The sequence below is a fragment of the Mirounga angustirostris genome, unplaced genomic scaffold, assembly GCF_029215605.1.
Source record: "Mirounga angustirostris isolate CCGP_5_RB_7025 unplaced genomic scaffold, mMirAng1.0.hap1 SCAF_8, whole genome shotgun sequence".
Lineage (NCBI taxonomy): Eukaryota > Metazoa > Chordata > Mammalia > Carnivora > Phocidae > Mirounga > Mirounga angustirostris.
This window is the reverse complement of record NW_026991716.1, coordinates 82,688,282-82,700,051: the sequence shown is the minus strand read 5'-3', so window position 1 is coordinate 82,700,051 and position 11,770 is coordinate 82,688,282. Positions and strand designations below refer to the sequence as shown.

General features: G+C 35.1%; 1 protein-coding gene across 1 annotated transcript; it reads right to left on the bottom strand.

Annotated features, from left to right (window-relative positions):
• Positions 1 to 3,312: 3,312 nt before the first annotated feature.
• Positions 3,313 to 4,395, bottom strand: FUT9 (fucosyltransferase 9). Its single transcript, XM_045866042.1, has one exon. The coding sequence runs from the start codon at positions 4,391 to 4,393 to the stop codon at positions 3,314 to 3,316; it is 1,080 nt and encodes a 359-aa protein (XP_045721998.1). The 5' UTR covers positions 4,394 to 4,395; the 3' UTR covers position 3,313.
• Positions 4,396 to 11,770: the final 7,375 nt, after the last annotated feature.

Here is an 11,770-nt window from a genome sequence, read left to right as displayed (position 1 = left end):
TGCTGGATATGGAGAATTCAGTATATATTCTTACTAAGAAGACCTGTAATAATTAATATTTATATATTCTTACTTATAAGGCCTATAATAATTAACATTTAAATATTCAGGCCATTGAAATTAATAGGTTTTTTTGATATTTTGGAATAAAACTTTTTAAATGGCCTATTCTGTTTTATCCCCTGGCATCATTATTTGTTTTTATAACCAACAGCAAGCTAATTTTGTTGAATCCACATCTTTCACCATGAGATATCCATTAAAAGAATTGCAGTCCATGGGATTTATTAATGGAGTGCCTGAGAACCATATACCATCTTTGAGGGTTGCCTTTCACTTAAAATGTAGTGAAAGTCCATTTTCTTCTGGTAAAGCTCAACTCCTAGAATACTTAAAACAGAAAGAATGCTAACAAGTTTGATGTTTTACTATATACTTTTTCAAAAGTCAAAGAGCTTCCACATAGAGTGTACCACTCCATAGGCCCTAACTAGACCAATAAGGCAGGAATTGAGACATACTTATATGGTTAGGTGAGACTATGATGAAAAATAACATAGAATTAAGAGATACAGCACCCTTACATTCCAATCTTCGTTATGTCGCTAGCTCTGTGTGTGTGTGTGTGTGTGTGTGTGTGAACATGTTTCTTGAATAAATATTATCTCTGGATCTCGTTAACCCATAAATAGAATAAAGGGATTGGTTTGTAAACATTGCTATAATACTCGTCTAGCCCTAAAATTACAGATAAATGCTCCCAGAACTGATGGGGTAAGTTGACACATTCATTTTGGCACTTCAAATTCAGATAAATTATTCTTCTGGGACCTGGTAGTGGGTCTTCAATATATAGATGTGCTAGTTAGTGACTTAGTATTATTGCCTTGACTTGGGTCATATTATCAGCATGTGATTATAGTCGGTCTAAAAAAGAGACCAAATTCATAGTTGACAAGAGAGGCAATGCCCTTAGGTTGCTCAGTTCTTTGAAATCATGAGCACCCACCACAGTCAAAATGGGTTGTCAAGACACTGAATGCTTTGCTGCTTTTGAGGAAAACAGGTGCTTTCTAAACATGTTAGCCATGCAACCTGTTTAGAACCCTATACTTTTTGTAAGTCAAAAAGATGACAAAGTCAGTGTAAATGTATGAATTAGACTTTTTTAACCTGATGAAAAAACATGGATGAGATCTGTCCTTATCTAGGAGGGCATCCACACAGACACACCATTTCATGATGCAGTGTGGTTAGAAGAGATAATATGGAGGAAATCTACATTGGGTCAAATGAGTAAACAAAGTTTGCAGCTCAGAAATATGTCAAATCCCTGAGCAATTGGGGAAATTTGCTATCTTATTTTCATTGAATCGGCAGTGGACTCATATAAACTCCACTGAGAGGAGTATGTGCATACACATAGATTTGAAGAAAGCTTTCGTGTATGTCTCCACTTAAGTGTAAGTTCCTGTAGGGCAGTGACAGTACCTTTAGCTCTGGTTAGAGCACTGCCTGACACAACATGCCTGTTCGACATAGGTAAAGAAATGAACCTGAGGATCAAACAGTCCCCCATCTAATGCCAGGATCTTCCTCTGTTCCAATCCTTCTAGTTCTCCAGAGAGCTCATTCCCACACAAGGCAGTTTGGGGTACGGGACATAGCTCCTACTTACTGAACTCAAGTTTGTCTCTATCTAACATCCATTTGATGTAGAAGATGGTGGACTTGTGTTCTGCTAATGTTAACATGTAACAGGACTATTAGAATAAGTCACAATTGGATCCAAAAGGATGTCATCACAACATTCTGGTTCTTTCAATGGGTTTTTGGCCTGAATGGAATAGTCATTAAAGATTCTGTTGGGAAATGTTTTTCTTGAAGAATCCTTAACATCCCATCTTTTCTCACCTACTAATCTCTGCTTATATCCAGCTCTCAACCTCATAGAGGAAAAGTGCTGTATAGCAACTGCAGGTTCAGGGATGAATTTTCCAAGAACTTAGTGTAATGACAAGTTTATTTTGGTTCTGTAAAGCCCTGAGGGCCATGGTCACATGTGCTATATACGAATAATTATGAAAATGAAATATAAAATATCATTCCAGTTAATATTTCTATGCCAGAACTGTCACTTTATTGAAACAAACAAAAAATTTCCCATGATTTTCAATGACATTCATTTATTCATTCAATAAATGTGCATTGAGATCTTACTCTAGTTTAGCATTGTGTGTTTTCTATAGATCTTCACTTCATTATGTTTAATATCTTATATATGACACCTTAATGATAGTTTTATTTAGGTTCTTTTAAATGATAGGGCAAACCTCTAAAATGTTTTGTCTATTTATTTGTCCACATGGTAAAATGAAACTTTTAAATATCGGGGCTTGGAAAAAATATTTTAAATTTATATGTTATTCAAAATTGTACATAAATGTACCACTTGTAAATATGATTTGTATCTATACACATTCTTTTCCTTTGTTATTTGAGGAAATTATTTGCCTTATTATAATAATAAGTGTAAGGATTGGGAAGAGAACTATCCTAGACATTCTTAAGTGTTGTCAGGATTATTTCCCAGGTTCTACAAATCCCCCAAAATTGGATATTTAAAAATACTTGAATAATTTAACTTAAGATCATAAGAACAAATGGCTGCATTTGCAAGTCAGCTTAATGAAAATAAATGAAAAGTCTAATAGCTTCCTGAATAAAACAGTTCTGCTTCACTATCTTTCTTATTCACTGCATGAATAATTCTTCCTTCACAAAAAATGTGGTAAACAGGTAAAAAGTAGATCAAATAGAGACAGTTCACACTTTGTTCACTTTGAAGTCAAAGAGGTTAGAACTCAATTACAAATGCTTTTCCTTTGTTACATTATGCAAACTTGGAACTAGAGATTATAATATTTAGTGAAAATATTTCATATTTTAAGATGTGCATCTTCATCTCTCAAATAGCTTAAACAGCTGATCAATGTAGAAACAACAATCATATCACAAACTTACATTACAAACAACTACAAAATGTGAAAAACAATGTTTACAAATGGTAGCAAAGAATAAATTAATTTTCAGTGCACATAATTAGGTATATACAGGATAATTTAAAACCAAAGGGAGTGATTGCTAATGCTGAGCTCTCAGAAATCTCCATCAAAATATACATGTTACCCAAGAGAGAGTGATAAAAATAAATTGTGACACAAAAGCAGAATGTTGTCTCTCTTCTTATCCTCAAAACTTGGATGATAGCTCACCAAAATAATTTTTCCAAGTGTGCAAATGATGGAAAACTTTAATTCCAAAACCATTTCTCTAAATTACCAACAGATTTATATTCTTGATGCCTTTTCACGTGATCACAAGCCAAGCATGCATGTGATTCCCAAAATCGTGGAAGATTCACTGTGAAATCCTTCCTCCAGTTAAAGTAACTAAGGTATAACTTATTGTTTTTGTCAACTTCTTTCAGATACTTGGCTAGCTCACTGGGAGAGTTATAATCTTCCACATGAATGAATGAATCTGCTGGAATATAATTCTCATAATTTTCCCTAGATGGCCCCAGAACAACGGGTACAGAGCCAGCTAGAAAAGCATTGTAGAGCTTTTCTGTGATGTAATCTTTGTGGATTGAGTTTTCAAAAGAAAGATAAAATTTGCAAGTAGATATGGTAGGAATCAAATTTTTATCATTCACATACTCTCCAAATGCTTGCCCATAGGTATGGATTTCAATGCTTTTGCTTAGCTCATTGTAATACTTGACCCTTGCATGCTCAGGGTTCCAGTTACTTACAACCCAGCACACTAACTTCTCTTTGCTTGGCACTTCAAACACGAAGGGGTTTGTGCTCACCGTCAAGAAGCCGTAAGGCACTTGGATATCTGAGTCACGGCGGTAAGTCAGAGTCAAGTTGAACAGGTGTTCGATGCCACTCTTTTGGGGCGTGTGAGTTGGTGATTCCAAATTCATCCAAATCCATTTCTGGAAGGGTGGCCTAGCCTGCTGTGGTAAGTTAGTCAGATCCCAACTGATGTCTCGGTGGTGGATCAGAACTGCATGAGATTTGTTGTATAGAGAACGGTCTGTTGTGAGATGGCATCCTTGGATGTTGAACATTGCTTGGCAAGATGTAAGGTCAAAGGTCTGCCCAAATGGCCACACCCAAATCAGGATAGTAGTTTCATTAAAATAATCAGTTTTGGTGGAGAAGAAGTTTTTCATTTTCAGCACTGAGCTGGCTGACTCCATTGGACTGAAGATCCAGCTGTTGGTGGGCTTGATGTAAATGAGCAGACATGCCATGAAGCAGCCCAGGATAATGCAGACGATTAAAAATGGGCGGAGAATTCCTTTGGATGCTGATGTCATAATTTTTTCTGTGAAACAGAAAGAGAATAGAGGGGTACGTAGGGGTAGTGATGAAAAGTTAATCATAAATATAATTTGAGATTAACAGGTGATGCATCTCAAAATACACTTAATCACAAAATCAGTTGCATTTTCCTTTTTTAGTGTTACTAAACCATTAGAAAAATGGAGCTTTTATTAAGCCAAGAAACTGCTTTTGAAAGGAACTTTCCCCTGAACTCCATAAATAATGAGTCAGAATTTGTTATAAGTGTGCCAGCATATCTTCCCACCGGGTTACGTTTGTTTTCAATGCCATCCTTACCTATTATATTTTTATTTGTTTCTAGAAAGCTGGCACAAAGACAAGCATCACCGAGGCTATGACTAAAATTTTTAATACTTTGAAACCACATCATATCTGTGAACATTCCTTAGTTTATATAACTATTATTAATTATATATATAATTATTATAATTATTTACTAGTGCATTTTTGAGATTGTAATATAACTTGGCAGTTCAAATAGAATTCAATAGAAAACCAAACTTTTTTTTTAATTTTTATTTGTTTATTTATTTATTTTCAAACTTTTTTTTTTTTTAAAGTTTGTTTTGGTTTCTTGGTATAAGTTCATCTTCACTGCCAAAAATGCATCACAATAGTCCTCTTGTAAAAAAAAATGGCAGCTCTTGGTTTGATATCTGTAGTTTGTTTTGTTTTGTTTTTTAGTAGAGTACACTGATGCAAAAATTTGATAAAGTAAAATACTAGGTTGTGATAATAAAATGTTCTAGTGGCATTAGAAAAACATTCTCATGTGGTATCAGGGCATTAAAAAAAGTTTTTCCTTAGCATTAAAATATCATTAGTATAATAAAAATAAATGGATTCTCAAAAGAAAAGAATTATGTTTCATGGAGAACAATACTGATCTTGTGAATTATAGCAGATTCCTGCTAATAAGATGAATTAAGTCTTTTTGATTTTTTTTAATACAAGAGTCTTCAAGGTTTTTCTTCTTTGACATTCATGTCTTCTTACGAATATGAACACAAAGATAAAATATGTAGTATGTTTGCAAAACTGTCTTTTGATCAAATTCTTACTGATCCTCTGAAATTCATTATTCTTTTCACCAAAATAATGTGGTCTATCAATTTCATGTTCATTAAAATATTTTGAAATCTTGATCAAAAGCTAGTGTTGAAACATGAGAGGTTTCCTTCAAGGAAAAAGGGAGAAATTGTTCTTTATTTAATTATCTAAATTTATGTGAACATTTAAAAAAATCACATTTTTGTTGTTGTTGTTATGAAGTTTTTCTTAAAGCATATGACATTCCCTAGGTAGTTCCCTTGATTCCGTGAATCCAAAGATTCTGGATATTATATCCTGGAGCACTTCCAGAACAGAATTATTGGAATCAGTGACTGAGACTTACCATCAAATTTAACTTCAGCCCTGTCCAGTCAATAACAAAAGCAAAATAAAAAAGTGTCTACCAAATATGTTCAGAAACTATTAATTAACTCCTGAGCTACAGAGAAAATAGAAAGGACTATGAAAGAAATCTCAACTGTTTAGAACTAAATGACATTGTTGGCACTACATGCCGAATTTTGTGGAATGTGGCTAAAACAGTACTTTATTTAAAGGAAATTTACAGGTTTGCACAGTTTTTGGGAAATTAACAAAATTGCCAATTGAACAAGCTGGACAAAAAACAATGGGCCAAAGCTAAAGAAATAAGAAGTAAAAAATTAAGATAAGGATTGAAATCATTGAAATTCAGAGCAGAAATTTGAGAGGGTTGATAATATCACATAGTAACTATGTGAGGTGATGAATGAACTAAACTTACTATAATAATCATTTTGCAATATACACATATATCAAATCATTATGTGTACCCCTTAAACTAATATAAGTTATATGTCAATTATAACTCAATAAAACTGGAAAAAAAATACTAAAATAAACCTCACACAAGAATAATCAAGAAAAAGGGAAATTCAACTTATTTTATTGTTTTAAGAAATTCAGTTTAAATATAAAAAAAGAGCAAATGATTATGCAACAGAAAAAAAATAAGAAATGACTATATGGAGTAACTTTATGCTCAGGAATTTGAAAAACTGATGAAATGGATGGTTATATATCTGCACAAATAGAAAAATGCCAATTTTAATAATAAATTCTTATTAAACAAATAGCAATTAGTGAAGTGGAATTGATAAATGATAACTGAAAACAAACAGTAGACCTAGATAGCTTTGTAGGAGTGGTATCAATTGTTCAATGAATAGAAAATACTATTGTCATTTAAAAATATTCTAGAAAACAGAAAAATAAATAAAGAAGCTTAACTCATTATGTGAAGCCAATTATTAACCTATTACCAAAAGAAAATATAAAAAGTTAAAAAGGTCTATTTCCCTTATGAACACAGATACAGACATTGGCAATAAAGAGTATTAAAATAGGGGCGCCTGGGTGGCTCAGACGGTTAAGCGTCTGCCTTCGGCTCAGGTCATGACCCCAGGGTCCTGGGATCGAGTCCCGCATCGGGGTCCCTGCTCCTTGGGAGCCTGCTTCTCCCTCTGCTTCTCTCTCTCTGTCTCTCATGAATAAATAAATAAAAAATCTTAAAAAAAAAAAAGAGTATTAAAATATATTATGACACAATTCAAGAGTAGGTTTATGTAGGTTCATGTACATTTGATCCTACTTCATAAATTTAACTAGTTGGACAATCTTTCAATTCTTACAAGACTCTGGGATCTACAGACTGAGGAAAGTTACTGGAAGGATCTCTTTTTTTAATGGAGTAATACTAATCTTTAATGTACATGATTTGACTGAGCAATGAAGTGTTTTTCTCCTATGAGACCAATGTTTAATGATGTTTAGAAATGTTCTCATTGATGGGGTGCCTGGGTGGCTCAGTTGGTTAAGCATCTGACTCTTGATTTCAGCTCAGGTCATGATCTCAGGGTTGTGAGATTGAGTCACGCGTTGGGTTCCACACAGCCTGGAGCCTGTTTAAGATTCTCTATCTCCCTCTCTCTCTCTCTCCTTCTGCCCCTCCCCTCCACTCATTTGCACTCTCTCTCCCTCTCTTGAAAGAAAAAAAAAAAAGAGAGAGAGAGAGAGAAATGTTCTCATTGAAAAAGTTTTCTTAAGTCCTTTTTGAATTGAAACGCAATTGGCAAAAACTAAATAAATGATGTCAATTCATTGCAATAAGGTTACAACTTTAATAGCCCCTGTTCAGTAACTGCTCACTCTCAGCTAGGTCTTGTGCCAAGAACTTTGCACACATCATTTCCTTTAATCCTCATAGAACCTCTATCAAGAAAGTCTTTTATCACCTCTTCTTTACAGATGAAAAAACTGAGGGCTGGGGCACCTGGGTGCTTCAGTTGGTTAAATGTCTGCCTTTGGCTTAGGTCATGATCCCGGGGTTCTGGGATTGAGCCCCAGGTCCGGCTCCCTGCTCAGTAGGGAGTCTGCTTCTCCCTCTGCCCTTCCGCCTGCTCATGCTCTCTCTCAAATAAATAAATAAAATCTTAAAAAAGAAAAGAAAAGAAAAAACTGAAGGCCAGAGATATAAGTAGCTAGCTTAACCATTGGGTTATGCTCTCTCTTGCTTTCTACAATCTTCTTTGAACAAATAATACAAACATCAATTGTCTATTGAGGTGCATTTGGCACCTCAAGTTTTATTGTCTTGATTTCTCTGGGCTCTACCCTTTATACTTGAGGACTGTTTATCCATACATTAAATTTAGAGCAATTTCCCTTAATAGGAATACCTGATGCTTATATGATACTTAACTAGTGTCAAACATTGATCTTAGCACTTACGTTAACATACACACAAAAATATACACACAAACACATATATTACCTCATTGTAATCCCATTTTATTGGTAAAGAAACTGAGGCCTCTAATGGTTAAGAAACTTGCCCAGGGTCACCCAGTTCAGAAGTGGCAGAGCACACTTTCAAACAAACCCAGATCATTGGTTCCAGTTTGGGTCAAGAGCACTACATTTTATGTTCACTGATTCTCCAGGTTGCAGCTAGCAAACGTAATAACCAGAGTGCAAGCTCTATGAAGGGCTTTGTTTCTTCACTGCTTTATCCTCATCACCAGAATACAGTAGGTGTTTAATAAATGCTATATATATATATATATATATATATATATATATATATATATATATATTGCATGAATGAGTGGGTGGATTGCTGAGTCCTTACCATGTGCAAGGTAAAATCCTTGGTAACAAGATAAGCAAGAATGAGCCAAGTGTGAATGAAGAACTAGATACTTAGTTGCTTTCTATGTGCATTTAACATGTATATCTTTAGAGAATAACTACCATCACAGTTGACATACAGATATTTCTAAATATCTGTAATATGAGCAAAATCTCCTAGTTTTGCCTCTCTTTGTCATGTGTTAAGGTTGGCATCTATCTAGTACACTTTAATTCCATGACTCTTTTTTGGCCAAATGAAAAAAAAGGTCACTAGGCAAGAAACAATGTTCTTTTCATTGTGTGCCTCTCAGTTTTTCTGCTTCCTGGACATTTTGTATTGAGGTTCTTTTTGTTAACTCTCTGCACACCTCTCCCCTCAGCTTTTCATTGCTAACTGGGTCAATTACTGAACAGTAGGGGCAGTTACCCAGTAACCCCTGCTTTGTACAGAAACTGTTAGGAAAGTTTGCCTCTTGGGGCCTAATTGACATCCCCTTGACAGGAACCTTCAAACCTACTCCTCATAACTAAAATTCAGTTGGATACCCAACACATCTTGAACTGTTAATCTATACAACCTGTTTTTAAAGCACCCACGGCAGTGTTACTTTAGCTCCCACCAGAGAGAGCAATACATTTACAGCATAAAGCAAATTATAACAATAAATAGTATAATTAAAATGTCACAATTATTTTTGATAGTCTCAAGTACCATAAAAATATAAAGATATTAGAATTAAGAATTAACAAAATCGGGCGCCTGGGTGGCTCAGTTGGTTAAGCGACTGAGGGACCTAAGGGACTCCAGGATCAAGTCCCACATCGGGCTCCCGGCTCGGCGGGGAGTCTGCTTCTCCCTCTGACCCTCCCCCCTCTCATGTGCTCTCTCTCATTCTCTCTGTCTCAAATAAATAAATAAAATCTTTAAAAAAAAAAGAATTAACAAAATCTTCAGTAAAAGTATAACTTGATGGGATTTGGTGTGCATACAATTCTGCTTTCCACTAAGAAACTACCTTCTGTGTCACACTGTGGGAATGTTCCACTGAGAGTTAAACAGAAGGGAGCTTGGAATAGAAGAGGTTCAAGTGTGATTCTCACATCATAAATATGCTTCAAGATATTAGGGAGAGAAATGTGAAACCAAAGAGAATAGGAGGCTTCTCCAAGGAATGGTAATTCTACTTTAAGTTTTTGGTGTGTGTGTGTGTGCGTGTGTGTTGAATCCTTATTTTACATTGAAAGAAACGGGTATATTTAGAATAGAATTCAATACTGCCTAAAACTTAAAAGACAGAAGAGGACGGTTGGGCATTAACTTGCCCCTTGGGGCTTTCTTCCTAGATTGCAGCCACCCCACTCATTCTTCAGCCCACCTCTCTGGCTCACAGTAGCAGGCGTGTGGGGTTGGAAGAGAGTTTCCCTTATGCCCTCAGGAGGTCTTGAGTCAACATGTTTGCCAGTCATTGTGTAGTACACCTATTCTCTATTTGTTGTGTTGGTGCACAGTGGGATGATTCTTGAAATGGTTAAGACTTTTCATCCACGTAAAGAACGGAACTTTGGATCCACTTAGGGATCTTTCGATAGGTTCAGACCAGCCTCCAAGACCAGAAATGAATCATTGACAAATTAAGTGGACTAAAGTTAGAAATAGTTAAAGGAAAAAAATGATTGTCATTCATTGTGACTTCTTCCCTGTTATAATAAAATTTGTAAAGTGCTTTTGAGGGTGCCTGGACCAGAGAAAGCACTACGTAAGTGTTTGCTATTATGTTACTGCTCTCTGTTACAGTCAAGAATCAGAGCTCCCACCACAGCTGAAATTCTTTTGGAATAATAAATCCTTCTTACGTCTATGCAAATTATTACCATTTCTAACGACACACACACACACACACATACAATCTCCTGTAAGTTCAAAGCATAACTCATTATTAAAAAATTCTGGATAAATATACAATATAAAATTTCTAATGAATATAAACAGGGTCTTTCAATAGTTCATGGAATCACATTTTTAACAAAAGGTTACTCTATAAGCATATTATATTTAAAGGATTCTATAGCAGATATTTGTTGGTTTTCACTGTCTGAATCACTCTCCCTTCTTCTGATAATAATACCCTAATTTCCTATTGAGATATTATCTCTCTCCTCCTGTGTGCTATCTTTGGGATTGCAGAGAGTATTTCCCCATTTCCTAACCAACATAGGGCAGAAGATCCAGATAACTCAACCTCTGTCTCTGGGACTTGGAAACTTGAGTGGAAGGGTCAGGATGGAAAATGCTGATAATCACATTAAGGCTCCTTACAAGACAGTTATGTAAACTCTACTACTTGCATCCAAGGTGCTGCTTGGGATCCTGCCTTTCTGAGCTTGGTTCTTCAGCTATTCCTTCAGTTCTAAGAGCTACTCCATAAACTTGCAATAATTTCCGTTTTGTCTATGTTAATTATAATTGTTTTTATTACTTGAAACAAACAAATCCAAGCAAACAACCACAACAAAACAAACCTTAAGCAAGCAAGCAAACAAACAAACAAAAACCCAACTAATTATCTCACCTCCTCTTTTTTTCTTCCTGCAGGTTAAGAAGTATATACCTAGAATCCTTCAAAATATGTCCATAATTATGTGGATTTAAAAAACTACATATAAATTCTCAAAACAACAAACATAACTCTTCACTTTATGTTAAGCTATAGACTCCACCCAGAATTTAGGTATTTGGTGGTAGGTGGTATCTAATTGAACTATTACTAATCTGTTTGGTCAGTTCAAAGAACAACGATGTTCCCCACATAATCATTATGGCGTTTGGTGTCATGATATTAATATGGCTTCTGCAAAAGTCTTCTGAATACTACCCTGACTGTTCATAATTTGAATTACCCATATTTATTTTGGGGGGTTGTTTTTGTTATTGTTTTGGTTTGCTTTTACTTCTTCCTATGATTTTACGCTAAGATCCTCTCCAAGAATAAAAATGTCTTATACTTTCAATACTATATACCAAATTATATTCTGCCTCGAGGTACTGTAAAACTTTATATATTCATCACTTCACTTTCAAAGATTCCCTTGACACTTCATGTTCCACTGAACCTTTCTCATGGGCA